General features: G+C 25.1%; 1 protein-coding gene across 6 annotated transcripts in view; it reads right to left on the reverse strand.

The window, feature by feature from the left end:
* Window positions 1–6,678: 6,678 nt before the first annotated feature.
* LOC112680680 (nose resistant to fluoxetine protein 6-like) overlaps window positions 6,679–18,907 on the reverse strand; it is a 34,734-nt gene continuing 22,505 nt past the window's right edge. For all 6 annotated transcript variants that reach the window (XM_025550858.1, XM_025550863.1, XM_025550859.1 and 3 more), the window contains 7 exons: window positions 17,963–18,131; window positions 13,250–13,443; window positions 11,569–11,710; window positions 11,261–11,450; window positions 7,804–7,946; window positions 7,611–7,728; window positions 6,679–7,520 (listed from right to left, as the gene is read on the reverse strand). In XM_025550858.1, coding sequence (XP_025406643.1) covers window positions 7,468–7,520; window positions 7,611–7,728; window positions 7,804–7,946; window positions 11,261–11,450; window positions 11,569–11,710; window positions 13,250–13,443; window positions 17,963–18,131 — 1,009 coding nt within the window. In that variant the 3' untranslated portion in view covers window positions 6,679–7,467. The remainder of the gene's footprint in view (window positions 7,521–7,610; window positions 7,729–7,803; window positions 7,947–11,260; window positions 11,451–11,568; window positions 11,711–13,249; window positions 13,444–17,962; window positions 18,132–18,907) is intronic.

Raw genomic sequence — 18,907 nt, forward strand, 5'->3', positions numbered from 1 at the left:
CACAATCGGCACGACTGGTTTACGTGTAGTGCACGTCGTCGTGTACCGATCATAGCAAACCGGACGAGGTGAGACGAGTTTCATTTGTGCACGCGACTGGGATCCGTTACCGCTACCTCCCACACGGTCTCGAACAGGAAAAGTTTTCAAGTTCACTTTCGGCGTCCGATTACTGGCTTGATGTGCCCCACCGCCGTGGGCAAGTTAACGAATTTCCATAGTACGACGACTATCATGTGATTGTGTCGGAGTGTACGCTTTTGTTTTCAATCGCAGAAGTTACAACAATATTGTGCAAGAGCGATGCTAGAAATCAGGAGGGGGGAGGGCAATCATCAAAATATGTTTACTACCATTTATTAAATATATTTTTAAAGGTTTATACATGAAAAATTTTATCTTATTTTATGATCCTTAATTATGATTACGAGGGAAGTACAAAAAATGAAAAAAAAATCTCGATACTTAAAAATATTTGTGAAATTGAATTGTTAAAAAAAATTAAATTAAAATTAGTGTTTGATGAAAAACTGCGTCATCGGGTAGGAAATTATTATTTGAATACTTAGAATATAATTTTAAAAAAGTATAATGAAAAATAAAAATTTCAAAAGTTATAAGTAGTATTGTTATAAGTATTGGGTCATATATTGGTCAATTTAAAATTTCGTTAAAAATGAATATATTTATTAGCTATCGACAGGGGAGCAACTGTCCCTTCTCGACCCTCTTAGATATGCCCTTGAATGTAATGCATTGTCTTCCGGTATCGTATATTAAGTGAGTAGGAGTCACATGGTGTAGGAACATTTAACTCGTCCTACTATATCGATTATTTAGACGATTTAGGAAGTTGTTGATTGAACGTGATATGCTTTGTTTAATAATCGTTCGTACGATTTAAAACGAGCCGTCAAAATGTAATCTTGAAGAATACTTAGCTCAAAGTGAAGGTCATTTATACAAGTTTATTAGATCCTTGAGATGTGTAAATGGAAAAATATTTAAAAGTAAACATTTAAAAAAGTTTTAAATTTTAACTTTAATTGAGAATGTTCAATGCTATTCTTATTGCAATAACTTTAATTAAAAATAATTAATCGTATATTCTATACAAAATATTGTAATATAGGTATTAAGATATAGATTATATTTAAGTTAATCTTTATCACGAATAATGAAACCATTTTATTCGTATAAAATAAATAAAGGTTGTAATTTTAAATTCAAATATCTGATAACTTACAATAATACTAATTAAATATGTTTAAAAAAGCTCATTTAAAATAAAATAAAAAATAATAATAAAATAATCATTGATTTTATTTATATAAATTTTATATATTTATTAATAAGCTAAGAACAAACATAACAGTAATATGACATAGACGAAAAATAATATTTGTAATCTTAATATTTTTAATCAAAATATCTTGTGATTTTAATGGTGATAATATACTAATAATAGGTGTATCGAGTTACGTTTAAAATTTTATAAATTAGATATTTAGGAAAAATGAACTGACGATAAACATTTTTGTTTATTATTTCAGCATCAACGACAAGTTTATTAGCTTACATCTGCCTTACAATTTAGGTTTACATTATTTACATTACATAATAAAATAAAATTTACATTGGGTCCTGTTACATTAATTTAAACGTTTAAATTTTTTTAAATCAGATTCACCAATTGCTGTTTTGGTATATATATTACTATACGTTATACCATTTAATAATAATTCTTTTAAACGAAATTTAAATCACAGTTTATTAGTTTACTGTTAAACACAATATTATTTAAAGATTAAGTTTTAAGTTTAATAATGTAAAATCATTATATACATATATACTACATCTATTCTTTGTCAATACTGGGATAATCACTCATTGAATTACTGATTAAAAAACTGATTTACTTTAAAACATCCATATGAATCTGTTTAATAATTGAAAAGATAATGAAAAAAAAAATGCTTTGTGATTTGGTTTTTAGCCTTAGTCACTTAAATTACTGATAAGCCTGATTTACGAAGCTCTGACGTGTATTATAAAGGGATCATTTATTATTTTAAATTTAATCATGTTCTATTGACATGGTATACGGTTTTTATTATTAAGCCTACAGTTAAATCTTGGTTTTTTTTCGGGAAATACATTGTGTATACATTCTGAACACATAATTTAAGTCAACGCACTTATTTCCTTCAATGTATAATTGTACATAGGGTTGTAAATTTGAAATATTTGACATGAAATATTGAAAAATATTTTTTTTTACGTTTGAGATAGTGACTGTTAAATGTCATTTAATTAATTGATATTGTACGATATCGTTTCGGTATAGTCTTGGGCTTTTCCATTTAACGTGGTATAGTCTATCAGCTGCCTGTAAATAGGTAACGACGGGGGACTGTAAAAATTCCAAAAATAATTTTGCTGACAGTATTTCAGCCGAAAATATTCCAGCCGGCAGTATTTTAACTGACAAATATTTAGACCGAATAATATTTTACCCGAAAATATTTTACCAGAAATTATTTCAGCCGAATAATATCTTGGACGGTAGTATTTGATCCCAAAAAAATTTAACTGACAATATTTCATTCGACAAATATTATGGCCGAACCGTATTTTAGCCGACGAATATTTTGGACGAAAATAACTTTGATGACTAACAATCATGTCAAAATAGTAATTTCCAGAAAAAAATATGTTATATATTACAAAATCTATAATTTATCAAAATGATACAAAATGTTGTATATTTACACATTTATTATCAAGTATTTAGAAGAATGTTGGTCAATTAGATCACTAATTTTGAGATCAACTAGATCCTTAGGGGGGAAATAAAATCGTTTAACTAAGAGAACCGCGATTATTACAATGTAGATCTATATCTAAATCTATTGATGGCCCAAAGGGATTTAGATGACAGGAGAACAGTTTATCCCACGGGTGATATTATAGATAACCATGGGATCTAGTAGACCCGGGATCTAAGTGATTCATGACCGATAAAATAATTGTCTAAGATACTGTCGGCTATAATATTGTCGGTTAAAATACTGTTGGTTATAATATTGTAGTACAAATTATTTGTCGGGTAAAATACTGCCGGTTGAAATATTTGTCGGCTAAAATATTGTTCTGATAAAATACATGTCCAACAAAAAATGTTTCGGCTAAAATATTTTTTGTCTGATATGCGGTTCGGACACAATATTTTCGGATATTCTATGCGCTCCCGGTAACGACTACAGTTATGTTTAATATTAATATATATGTAGCAACGAAAAAACCGACGCATTACTATTGATAGCAGCTATTTTTATTTTAATATTCGTCTAATAAGTAATAGTTCTAGTCGCCTGTGATTTATTTACATGTTACTAGTCAAGTTTTCTGAAGTGTTTTCAGCTATATAAATTTTAACTTCCATATTTTCTTGAGTATATTAATGAGAACATTATACTTGACTAATTTATGATTTGTTTAACTACGCAAAGGAGCTTATTTTTATTTTATTATATTGTTATCTTTAAATAATATATTTATATTATATGAATTCAGTCATTTTAATTTTAACTTCCATACTTTCAATAGTATACTATTTAAAAATGTATATTTACCTAATGGCTAATTATTATGATTTTATATTTTATACTGTTAAGTTATTTGTTTACCTATGCATAGGAGATAATTTTTATTTTTTTATTAAATTAGATTTATTTAATTAATGCTGGTATAATATTGTGTATTTCACAATATTCACAATATATTTTATAAATATGTGCTTAACTTTTAAACTCACTAGGTACCGATATACTTTTATGATGAGAAACTTCTGAAATAATATGATAGCTGATGAGTAATGGGACTACCGGCAACTTATTTATAAATTCATCAATATTTTGTAAAATTTCTTCAGGTATTACAATGACTATTGGTCTTTTACTTACTCTACTTAACTAATATTGTGTTAATTGTTAATTCATATAAATAAGTTTTTATTTCTATTTAGTACAATCAATAATACAAAAAGTATTCCATAAAACATAAAACATAAAGCATTATATTTTTACTGAAATGAAACATTTTTACTTTTTACTCAAATTATATATTTCATGAAAATAAATTTCAAGAAATTTTTCAACTCTAATTGTACATAACCTATTAATTAATACAATGTTTATGTGAAAATAATATTTCTTATTAGTTTTTTGCTTACATAGAACAACAAAAGTCACCATATTTTAAAATGAATCAACATTTTTAAGCCAAATCATTCACATGATTTTTGATAAATCATCGATCGTTAGACGGTATTGCATTTGTTCGTCAAATTTTTTAAATACACTTACCTGGACTACTCTTTGTAATAGAAAATTACCAAATAAATGTTTATATTATATGAACATCAAACTTATTGATTTAATGTATAATTGTAATTAAGATTATTTTTTCAAAAAAAAAAAAAAAAAAAGATAAAAAATTATAAGTAGAAAATACCAAAAATAAATAAACGATATATTTATGTATTCAATGTTAATACAGAAGATTATTCTTATAATAATACATTTTTTTTTATAGTTTTACTTGTATATTTAGAAAATATGAATTTGTATTTTTAATAATATTGATACATTAATAAAAAAATAAAAATTAATGGCTGACAATAATGATTATTTAGATGAATTCTTAAAAAAAAGTTATGAAATAAAATAAAAGATAATCTATGGTATTTAACAAAATACTCTCAGCAAATTCCGTTTTGACATTTTAAGTATACTAAAATAGAATCAATGTAAAAAATAATGCAAAAATGCAAAAAATGTTTTTGTTTCATTTTCTTGCAATTTTTAATTCTAAATGATTTTAAAAGACCATTACCTTATTTGCTTCAAAATTTCTTTTCTTTGTATATGAGTATACAACTTTATGATACTATTTACTTTTTTAAACTCTCGTCAGAAAATTCAATGGCTTTAAATTCAAATTTAAAGACAACATTTTGTGTTCTTCGAATTGCAATGATATACAGTTGGAATTATATTTATTTAGCTATTGAAGTCATCTGGTTTAATAATTAATAAGTATTTAATAAGTACTTACATTTCTTAGGAATTATAATTCGAATATTTTGAAGTACCATCTTTGGATGCTGTTTTTATTATAACTCCATGTTATTCTCATTATAGAATAATAAAAATGAAGATTTAATTTAATATTCTCCCAACACAATATTTATTTGCGTGAATATTTGCTCAGTATAAACTAAACATAGTGTTGCCGTCGAAATAGAGATAATTATAATATGATATAGCATCGGTCGCGAAACAACAGATCGACCCCCATAAATACTCGCGCACATCAGCCGTTATTTTTGTTTTAATTATATTTTGTGTTTTGTGAATTATATAATATGATAATCAGTTATCGGTGTCGCTGGCTTGCCGATGCGCGTAGTTTTTAACACGGCTGTCGCAATTCTTGTCGCTTTCCGTACGTCGTCGTGAAATAGCTCGTAGCGTCGTTAAAAACAACATTTTTTTTTTTTTTATGCGTGCGCGAATCGCCGTTTTTTTTATTATACTATTATAAAAATTGTTATATGCACAAATTGTATTAATTAATATTATTGTAAATGTGTTAATAATTTTCTGCAATTGTGAGCCATAAGGGCAAATAGTAATATTTTTGTTTAAGTGTGAGCTAATCGCTAATATAAATATTATTTTAATCATATTATTGTTTTATCATTATTTATTTATTTGCTATTTATTTATTACTGGGCCAAGAGAGTCGTGAACTTTTATATACGTTTTAGGGATAGGTAATTGTGGCTAGCCAGTTTTGCGCTCCATCAAATAATGAGTTTTTATTTATTTATTTATATTTATTGTTTTTTTTGTACTTGTGTGATTTATTCGAACGATTATTGAGCTATTTATTTAAATTTTTGTTAAACACGGCTCTAATAGCGATAGTGTGTTAGTGTGAGAAGCGTTATTAATTACCAAATTTTTGTGTGACTATTAGCTTTAATTTTATTAATTTGATGTAATTTAATCGTTTTTGTACATAACATTAGTAATTAAGTATAATACTCACATTTTTTATATACCGATTTATATTATTTATTATTTATTTTTGGGCCAGAAGGGCCAAGGGTTATTATTATTATTCGATTTTAATTATTCTATATTGATATGATTTATTGTTTTTATTATTGATATCTTAATACAGCAACATATCGTTACCATTTTATACTATTTTTATTTATTTTAGTTACCCCTCTTCTAGTTTCAAGTACACACAAAATACACACGTAACACACAATATTACAACATAGCTCACTAGTATTTTCGAGGCGAACCCAACCACTACTAGTTGAACTATCACACCACTACACACCAAAAAAATTAGCTAGTTGGTGGTGTACGACACGCACAAGTCGGTGTCCGGTAGTGCGGCATAATATTTGTAGCACCCGGCCCAAACACACAATTTAATAGGTTTTTAATCAAACAATTATTTTAAAATCAAAGGTCAAAAATTAACGATGAATGATGATCATAGCTCTTACATAATAATTCCAATTTAATTTAGTAATTCGCATGTTTTATGGATTAAGTTTTTTATTTACATAAAATAATTTAATTTATTTGTCTATGTAGAATTTAAATTTCAGTTTTAATAAAGTGCTTCAATAAATTGATAAATTTGAATAACACGTAGTGTATTCTCACAGGCTTATATTCTAAGGTTATGCTTTTTTTTTAATAAAACACTGACAGGAAACACACGAAACATAATCGATCAGTTATTCAATTATTAATATTATTGGCTGATCATCCCAACACATTGTATATTACCAATTGATCGGTATGCTGTGTGAAGTGTGGAAATTCAAGATTCCATAACGACGTGTAACTAATTAGTTACTTTTTGAACTGAGTAATGTCATATTTACGAAAATAATATAAAATATACATCAGTACCTAAAACGTAGTAAAACAACACACTATTATAATATTATTCCGATTTGTAAATAGTATTTTTACATTACATTAAACAGTAATATATTATATAGTTTTTTTACACCTAATAATATTATATCACATCATCATTTAAATGGTTATACAAACATTGATTTCACAAATTCAACAACTTTCATTAAATAAAAGCTCATTCAGTATCCTAAATTTAGTTTTTTTTTTGGTGATAATAATAATTAAATTTAATATTTTATTTAATTAACATCGTTTTGCATTTATATTTCAAGATTTGGATGTATACTGTGCTTGTTATCATTATTATATGGATTTATAATTTGTGATTATGATTATGATTTGTTAAATGTTTCGATGGAGATTATGCATGTGTACAGGATAATGTTGAATGAGTATTTATATTTTTTGTGATTTTGATACTTGAACTACATTTTAATGCGCTGACTTATTAGTTAGATGAGATATTATTTCTTCCGTCTATATTCAATTCATCTTGTTCAGCTGAAAATATTGTTTGAATAATATGTTAATAAAAAATACATGGAAGACATTTGAAATTAATATTGTTATGCAAATATATGTTTTAATTACCTGCTAGAAACATTCTCATTAATTTTTTGATCATTTTTCTGATTGGTTCTTCAATAATAAGATTAATAACCAATGCGTAAGAAAAGGCTGTTAGAATATCGGCATTGATTTTCCAATACTAGAAAATAAAAAAAATATTTGTTAATCCGGGATATGCTTTCTTTCTTCATTTTTAAAAATCAAAATCATTTACTAATTTAAAAAAGTTTTCATATTGGGGTTGACGAATTTGACCAATGCTTTGCAATTGAACAATAAAATGTGACAGGTACAGAACATATGATATTCTTGCTATGACAATGAATATTTTGCATTCCATAAAACTGCTAAAATAACCTAATTAAACAATTTAAAATATATTTTTTTTTGTTTATTTTTTTACTATAAATACATAAGCTCCTTAAATGTATTTCGTAATGAAAATTTATTCATAGTACCTATACTATAATGTGAATAGTATAAAATAAATTATATTACAGTACCTACCTATGCAGATAATTATTTCGGTTCATGAATGAGTTGTTTTCAGTATGCATATTTTTATATTTTCTTCGAATAACGAATATATGATTATAGAATAGAAGCAATAAAAAATGTAAAAGTTATTGAATTCTGTACATTTTAAAATATAAGTATATTCGAAGTATCCATATATTATATAGGTTTATGTATTATTTTTGCGTGGTTTATATACGTAACGAAATCGAGTATAATCAAGCGTTACACTGCCTTAATAAACGAATAATGATGTGTATTGATAGATAAGACGGTTTGGATTTTAGGAACATAAACACTCGGGGAAACATGATAATAAGCAAGTAAATTATGTACAAAGGCTACCACATGAGTTTCGACGGAGCTCGTTCTTGTTGAATTAAATATTTTTCTAGGAATCTCACTGCTGATTCATGCTGCTGAGACATTCCATAATATTCAATTTAATATCAAACAAATGCAGTTACCATATTAGTAGACAATAATAATATTATTAGTTTACATATTATCTATAGTTATATAAAAAGACCAGATTTGATATGGTAATTTTTTTTTTCGATTAAAATAAACTAAATCTGATCAAATATAACATATAGTCGATATAAACCTCATGTATTTTGCCTCTTTAGTCTTATTTATACAACTGTCAACGATTTTGCAATTTTTTGTGCAATGAATAAAATATTTAACTCAATTGAATTAAATGTTTAAAAACGCTATTATGACACACCGATGAGCAGATAATGTATTTCTATACTATAAAACGTAATTTTTTGATGATTTGTCCTATGCATTTGATGCTGCAAATATTATGTCAGTTAAGGCAGCTGTTAATTTGAATATAACGCCTACCTAGTTGAATAGTTTTAAATATGCATCAATAACGGGTGTAGACGTAGAAGATAATTTTTGGTTATACTATTTTTACTATATTTTAATTTTTATGTAATTAATAATAATGATTAATAATTTGGAAATACGAGTATATTCAATTATCAATTTTATTTAAAAAATTAACATTTATCTAATTTTTTTAATACTTCTTTAGAACTATTACCATGTAATTTATTATACTTAATTATATTAATTATAATTATGCGATTTCCGCATAATTTTTGGTGAAACTATAAAATTTTAATAAATTATATTTTTGTGTTTTCAATTCAATTAAATCCGGAATTGAGTTATAAATTATAAGTATATAATAAATAGCTTGTCAAATTCTAACGTTAGTGAAACACTTCATTTGAATATTCAGGATAATACTAATAGGTATAAATTATTAATGTAGAAAAAACGTATTAAATTTGATATCTGCACTGTACCCTATAAGAACGTTTTTTTTTTATCATGTTATTCACACCTCGTTTTCAAAAACTTGAGCTAGTGTTGTTGTATTTATGAATTATTAATTTTGTGAACAAATTTAATGCTTTAAGTTTAGTCAAATACAATTGAACTTTTATTATTCTTCAGTTTATAACATTCTTTATTTCGGAATACAGTGATTTTATAAACGGGACGACATTCAATATTTTTATTTGATATATGTAATGCGTATATTTTATCTTCCTCTCCAGTTGCAGTTTAAATCAATACACTGAGACAGCTAAATTACAAACGAAAAAAGTTTCAAAGCTACGTTTTATAGAATATATTGGTTGGACAATTTATAAATGCCTTTCTTGCGGAGTTTTGTGGGAATATAATAATATATTTTGATATTTTTAAAATTATTAAGATAACTTGTACATAAAATAGGAAATAATGGACTGTATAGGATAAATTACAAGTATTTACATTTTTGCATTATTTTATGATTTCTGAATTTTTCAGGATTATAGAAATAATAAAAAAATAATGATATTTATCGATACCTGTTTGAGTTACTGAGCAAAAATGAATAATTTGAATTGTATTAATATAGTTGAATATTATGCATTTAGCAAAATAAAATGTTTTAAAATAGTATGTGTTAGTTTTATCTTTGGTTGTGTTGTGATCATGAATCTAAACGAGGAAAGTAATATATTTTTAAAAATAAAAAACTCAAGTTATTTTAACTTAAATTTGTAGAGACATAACTTGTAATTCATGTTATTGAAGTTAGGGTTTACATGTTATTAGCTATATGTAAAAAAATAAACGAATTTATATAATACATACATTGGATTAGAATATTCTTTTGATGGAATATTTCTTTTTGAGAATTTGTACAAATACTACAACTGTAAAAACTATCACTTTTTTAAAATTTAAATGTCAGTGATTATATTGTTTTACCTCGAATATTCTTATGAAGTGTTATTATGTTATATGATAATCGATTTGGAATCATCAAGTTATGAAATATTATCGGATTTGATAACTATCGTTTCGAATAGATATCAGATTATTTAATCGTTTTTTTAAGTTTTAATAAATTTGTAGTAGTTTTGATATTTTATTGAATGTTTATTGAATGTACTAAATGCAACACATAATCGTGAACAAAATTCAAGTCTTTGAATCCAAAATCACTCATCACATTCAAATAAAAATAAATCACGTACTGAATACGTTTTAATGTCATATACTTGATTTATTACTTTTGTTAAATCTTTGTAAAAAAGAAAAAACAACGGAATCTTGTGGTTTGTTAAGTTATCTTCAACTCTCTATCATATAATATACTACATATTTAAAGGTTTTAAAATACTATGGTAATATAAATATTTTTTCATCTTGAAGTAATACAAAATAATTTGGACCACATGTAAAATTACTTTCTAAATGATTACATTAACATTTAACTCCACTTTCTAATACAAAAAAAGGATTAAACAAAGCTTCCGAAGCATTAAATTCAACCATTACTATTATAAAAAACTTTTTGAAAAAAATAATTTAATGATTGTAAGCCGATCGGTTAGTGCACACTATACGACAAAGGAAAACTTCCGGGTTTACCGATAACTGATGTAGTTAAATTGAATAAGTGTTCATCTGTAGAATTTGATGGTCGTGAGTTTTAAAAAAGTCTCGCGTATTTAGCATGCACTAAATAGTCTACAAGTTATCTATATTTTGTCTTATAATAATGATTGGTCACCCATTTTCCCGGTAAATAATACTGTGATTGATAACTGAGCGGTATTAAATTTTATAAAAATTACCAAAGTTGGATAGTGAGCCGACAACCAACACGTACGACACGGTCAATGCGTAAACGATTCTCTGGAACGTAAAGTATAGTAAGTGATTCCAAGGGTTGTATTTCAATCTCGGAAGGTATAAGTAGCCGGTCACGAAATAGCATGAGATATGTAGTAAAATGCACAATATTAAACCAATCGTCCTACTTTTCTGGGAAGAAAAAAAGAGAAAGAAATTATATTATTACTATTACTACAAGATCAGAGATAAACAAACGCAGAAATCAATGCAATAAAAATATGTGTGGAAATTAAAAGCTAGTTCTTACCGCTGAGAATTTTAATTTCGATTTTTTCACTTGCATGTAAACGTACGCGGATGCGATGCCAATAAGATACGTTGTAATCCGGTGGTGACTTTTTATGTAAACTCTTTGGAAATGTTCTGTTGTCCTGAGATTTTTTATGTGACTGAAAAACAATTGATTAAATAATTACGTTCCGATATTTGATGATTGGACATTATTTAAAAGGTATGGTTAAAAAAGTTTTATCAATGACTTCTGAAAGCATGGGCAGATAATTACTGTAAGAACAACTACATTAGTATGTTTCACCGCAGATTGTATCAGTAATCATTTGTCATTTACAAAGTAGCAAACTCATAGTTTATGAACATTTCTAATAAGCTTTCGGCTTTAATTTACATAAATTAAAGTCATTATGAGAGCTTTGTAAAAATAAATTGATGACACTATCTGCCTAAAATATTTCATTCTAAAATACTCGTATTATTATGTTTATATTTAAATGGGTTTTTTTAGATTCTAAGAGAAACGAGGACTATATTGGAATCTTATACAATAAAATTTTAGTTGATGTATTGGAGGATAATTTTTATATTTTTCAAAAATTTTTCGATTAACTGAGAAGATGGAAAAAAAATACAAAAAACTTTAATCACAAATGAAATCGACGTTTCTTGCAATTCTCACTTTTCACAGATTAGTATTTTCCCTCAATTTTTTTTTTTTATTTCTATGTACACGATTTGAACCAGAAGGATTATCATTAGAGATTTTTGATAGGAAATGTTAAGATCAATGATTGGTGGTTAATAAAATATTATTTCAAAGCACGATGAGCATTTTGGAATTTGTTTCACAATATTTTTATTGCCCGAATGACTTGCAAATACTCATACCTTCTCTTATATTTCTTCGGTATATTTACTTATTTACAAGTAAACGATAATTGCCGAGGAGTTCCTACTATGCTATAATAATAGTTTTTCTGATTTGATAAATAATCAGAGTATTAGATTGATCAGGAAATATTGTTTACTTTGAACTTCAATGAGGTCATTTTACGATTTTCAAACAGTTTTTGAGCTATTGTTAAAAATTTCATGTTATCTTAGTTTTTTTCGATAATTTTGGTTTAACAAAATTCTTGAAAACATAATACAAAGTTTCTCACAAAAATTGCATATTAATCAATGAAAAATTGGATTTGTTAAAAAAAAATAATTACGAGTGTTTGAATAATACATTTTGTCACATTGATAAATATCACGAAAGTCTGCATTATTTTTTTGATTAATTTATGTTATTACACTTAAAGCTTAAAAATTAGAAACATGATTTTCATTCAATTAAATTTACAGAAAAAAAAAAAAATTTGGAAAGAGATAAAATATTTTTAGAAGTGTTACGAAATAAAATGTTATTAAAATCAAAATGCTATTCACATTTTTGTAACTCACTCGATTGTAAAGTCATACCCAACTTAGTAGTTTTTATGTTATTATATAATTTTTAACATTATATTATTAATGTCTTAATGAAGTTGTCAAGCCCTAATGAAGGGTAAACTTATTCAGATGATCATATAAGACTAACAATTTTCACAATATCTATTTTATTATCATAATATATTAGACAGATAAATATTATACAATACATGGATTCACAACAATTACAAGTGTAATATATCTGACATATAATTTACCTATGGAAATATGGCATGACACCCCATTGTTGATTGTCATAAATATATTTTGCTGGTATGTAAACAGATACAGCAAACATAACACCGAAAATTCCAAAACCAGCTTTCCTCCATCTCCAAAGTATGTAAGTCAAGAATGTTCCAATTATGAAAAAATGCATATCACATGCTAAGTACCATGAGTGAAGCATACACTAAAAAAAAAAAAAATCGATAAAGACGATATAATATTAAAATTAAAAAATTAATAGTATAAATATAGAACATCATAATTAAAAATAATAAATTACAATATATGCATAGACAAATTAATTTACGTATGATAAGCATAATAATATGATACAATATTGTATTGCAAACTTTATCTTACTTTAACATTGTTTTCCAAATCCTTAAATTAAAAAACATATTATTTTAACGACGATACTAGATTTGATAAATATTATAATTTAAAGTATATATATATATATATATATATATATACATTATGATTAAATAAAAAATATATTTTGCTCAGCTAAATTCGTAATATAAAAGTTCTATTATTCAATATAATACTAAAAGACTATAATAAAGTCTTCCTAAAAGCATCATCAAATATAAATAAATATAAAAAGTAAATACCGGGTGTACCGATTACCCTTAAAACCTATTATTATCAGATGGGGAATATGGTTGAATGCTGCACTTGTCTATGCAAAGCATTTTGTAATATTTTAACGTGTAGTTTAAAGTTTTAAAGATTATGGTTTTAGAGTTAAAAAATTGAAAGAATTTATACAAAATAATGCAAGTTGAATGTAGCTTTGTATTCAGAGCTTGTGCGAGTTATTTACGAATATTACAAACGTGCAAAAATCAAATATTTTAGGTTTTGATGTTGTTTTAAATTGTTGACAATTATTCTGGGTACGAAGTATTTTTTGGTGCAGTTATACAACTTAATTGTGTTCGTGCTGTTTATTTTTATTGCTTATAAGTCAAGTGTTAATGATACTATTGTTATTGTTATTATCGTATAGTTTTTCGAAAAAATAATTAGTCCTATTACTATTATAATCATTATAAAATTTATCCAATGCAATATTGTTTTATTACGATGCGTGTATTTTGAATTCATAGACCCAGGAAAAAATTTGAATGGCGCATAATCCCGAGAATTACTCCAGTCAGACAAGATAAACGAGATAGAGTAGGACATGATTACTAAAATTAAAACGTAAATACTCCAATGCAGTACTTAAATACCAAACTTGGAAGTATTCCGAATATAGTATTTTGACACTGTATTCAGAATAATTTTTTTTTAGAGTATTTAATATTGTGTTTTTAATAATTTTTACTAGTATTCTAAATATAGTAATCTCAATACTGTCTTAACCTTCAATCACATTTTTAAACTGTTCTAAAAACAATCGAAAGTGAATCTTTTTTTAGAGCTAAACATTTTTTTTTATCAAAAAGTCTCAAAAAATATCTTAATATATATTTTGAAACATTGACAGTAAAACAAGTGTTTTTAAAATTTAACACACTACACCCTAGCATTGCTGCTATTCGAAGCATATTTAGCATTGATAGGGCTATTTAAAAAAAAAAAAAAGTGATATGATGATTGTTACACATTTTGAAATATATTGATGTTAAAGATTTATAAATTCTTAAATAATTAATTATTAATTTTTAATTTTTTTATGTACTTATTTATATAAAATACAACAGAACTGACCGATTTAGTCTTAATTAACTATGTGATAACTTATTTTTTTATATTTTGTATATCGTATGTATTGTATTGTTTTTTTCGTCAGATATATATTTAGAATAAAAAATGTAATTTTGATAGAAACACAAATTAATGCATATTAATGTTATATGACGGTCAGTTCTTTCGTTTACTACTAGTATAAAAGTACACAAATACTAATAAATGTACGAGCATTAGTATTATATCTGTATAGTACAAGTATATTATTAAAAGTCAATAATAACTTTGAGTATTATTCTTCATAATTATTTAATAAAAAAAATTACCTAATTACAAAATTTAATACTTAAATTAATCACATTATTACAAATATTACAATTTGAATTTATATAATTTTTAATTAATATTTAATAATATTTTATTTATTCATAAATATCGAATTTAAAAAATAAATAATTTTTAAAATTTGAATTATTATTTTAAAATCTCCAAAAAAAAAAAAAAAAAGTATACATATATATTCTAAATATATTAGGAATACTTTTTACGAAATACTACAAATACTTAAGAAATATTTTCATCATATAATATTTGAAATACTTTTAAAAAGTATCTGACGCAAGTGTGTCTTGATACTAATACTGACTGATACTGTCTGATCCAATCGATAAAGTTTTTTAACTAAAAAATCAAAATAATAATAATAATATATTTTTTTTCACTGATTGTTTTTATAAAACCCGTTTAATAACCTTTTTATTTAAAATTAAGCTTAAGGATTTATAGTTGTTTTAATTTGATGCTTTTTAAATTATATTTTCATTTTCATTCTATTTCAATCATTCCATGAAAAAATAATATTTTATGTCTTATGTGTTAAATATTTAATTATTTTAGATATTTAGTATGTACCATAGAGCTTATCGAAAAAAATTAAATTATGTTTTTAGTTTAATATTAATCTGTTTCCATAACGTATACATAGAATACACATATTATAAAATATATAACTATGAAGATCCATTTATGAAATACTGCAAAAATTGCAATACGATATGAATACGAAATGCGGTTTATATGATAGACAGTCAACCGTGTACGTAAAATGTTCACGTTTAGCCATTAACACAAAAAATTGAAGTAAAAATGATACAACAACAATGATAAATCTCTAAATTACAGTAGCGAATTTCGGCGTCACCTCGACTGTCCGTCACGGAACATGATTAATTGAGGTCGTCGCCGTTTATGGTAGTAGCAAGGTCGGTAAAAAGTGGTTCGGAACCAACCATGTGTCACATATGTTAGCAGGATAGTACCGAAAACCACAATCCGTGGCTTATCAGTCACATTTCAATAATTTTCAGCTTATAACACATGGTACGGGCTGAGTCTAGTCATGAGTCGTGATAGTCGGAAGAGCTTTTTTCGCCTACGGGGCTTAGAGAACGAATCCAAACCGTCGTAACCGGTTTTAACGCTAACCGATCGACTAGTCATTACAATTAATTGATAACGTCAATTCAAAACGTAATAGGAACTTACCTATGAAATGAAATATCAGTAACGGACATTGATTAAAATACCGAATTAATATGAATAAAATATGGACGTACAAATATATCGCGATTTACAATACACTGATTGTTCAAGAGTAATATGATATGATTGCATTAAAATTAGAAAAAAAAAAACTTGTTTGCGATTATAACAGTTATGTCATTAACATGGTCTAGTTTTGTAGTTATTCTTTGAAATAATAATATGGATAATGTGATCATAAAAATAAATAATTTGTCCTTGGTGAGAAAAAATCTTTTTGCGATTCACTATTATTATTTCTTAGTATTTATGGTACTTTTCATTTATTATTTTTCATTTAATAAATTAAAGGTTATACCGAATGGTATAATAAAAAAAAAAAAAATAAATAAATAAATAAAAATACGTTCAAAAGACATTTCTTATTTTCTAGAATAAAACTTTTTGGCTAGCAAAATATTAAAATAATATATAGTTATTAAATATATTTCGTTCATGACAACTTCATTTCTCAACAAGTTTTTTCTTTTACAAAACAGTAATGGATCAATCCTTATTATTTCTGAGATATTTATAAAATGTTCACAATTTTTTGGGTTACTTAAAAACTAATATAAATATATACATTAATTTCCAAAATAACGTAGTTTATTTTTTTTATTTAATTGATAATGTAGAAAAATATTTTGTTATGTAAATGTAAAATTATGACATTACGGATATCATTTTATTTAATGGAGATAAAAAAATCTAATAAAAAAGAATTGAAATATGACGTAAAATCCTTTATTAACTCTTAAGGAGTTCAATAATTTTTATGCTTTGTTAATGATTTTATAGACAACTTTTAACGGTTTTTTATTTAAATCGTGGTATATAGTTTTAATAAAAAATGCGATAATGCTTATAGAGTGTGCTAAATTACTTTGTATTTTAAAATTAAATTCAATAGCAGAAACTAGATAATGTTTTTAATGATACTCTAGAGATCAGATAAAATGGCTTACAATAACCAAAATTCATTTTAGCAAGATTTAACATAAATAAAAATAAATATTTAATTTTATTTAATAATTTCATGGGAATTAAATGTTGGTCTTTCTTGAGAAATTGTTACAGGCCAACTTAATAAGTCAGTGAATATCGATCATCTCAAATTTATTTTTAACATACATCTTACAGATTTAGGTTCTTATTATAATATCTAGCGGAATGTAGGGGCTTCAATGTTAATTTTAATGTAGTTTTTGTTTTTTAAATATTTTATACTTTAATTATTGGTAAAAAATTGGCGACATTTTTAGAATCTAAATCTGCAAACGTTTTATTCATTTTGTCAGCAAGTTCATTCTTGTTAGTATTGGTATAGGTCTTTAAGAATATGAATTATTAGTATAACAATATAAATTATTATAACAGTTCAGGGATCAATTTGTGCATGAAAATGGAATCAAATAAATTACCATTTCCTGTGAATTCACGTAATTGTTTAAAAACAATAGGTTGGTCCACCAGTTTTTTCGACAGAACTCAGCTTCAGGATAAATAATGAGTTTCCATAATGGACCATCACCCGTATATGGCAAAATAAATGCAAATATTAAAATGATTGTCGTGTACGTCGGAAGAATCCTAAAATACAATTAAAAACATACACTGAATTATTTTTCCATTAAATATATTAATTATATTATTATTATTACTATTATTCGGTTACGATTTTTAAAATAAAACTTCCGTTATTCACATAATTAATAAACACCACAGTAAAATTAAAAAAAAACACTGAATACGCCTTAACTGAGGTAATGTAATTCTTAATACTTTATTTATTTTAAAGAATACATTTTGATGAGTTACGATTTTAGTTTATTGTTAATTTTGAATTGTTTATTTTAAAGATAAATCATAAGTTAAAAATATGTGTATATATATTTATAATATTTTAATTGATAGAGTTTAATGATGATGGATGGCAAAGTAATTTGATCAAAATACAAACTATTTAACAGTATACGAGTACAAGAAAGGTAATTTTAATTTTAGTTTAAAGGTGTTATTTTGATGGATGACGGATGTAATACTCTAACATTTTAAATCTGAGTAAAGGATTAAGTATGAGAATTTCTATGTTCATGGTAAGAGACAATCACTGATAAATGAACTAAATCAAAATGCATGAATTCAAAAACATTAATTATGGGTATTAAATATCTATACTATAATACACATCGAAATCTAAATCTAGTTTATGTACTAGAATATTGGGTACTATTTTTTTATTCTAAATATAAATATAACTGAATGAAGAATTTTTAATTTGCGTAAAATTTAAAACATTGATACTAATTTCATAGATTTTATGTTCTCAACAACTTTTAGAAATAATTTAAATAATCAATTTTTCT

Source organism: Sipha flava, unplaced genomic scaffold (assembly GCF_003268045.1).
Source record: "Sipha flava isolate LNK unplaced genomic scaffold, YSA_version1 179_pilon_pilon, whole genome shotgun sequence".
In the NCBI taxonomy this organism is placed as follows: Eukaryota; Metazoa; Arthropoda; class Insecta; order Hemiptera; family Aphididae; genus Sipha; species Sipha flava.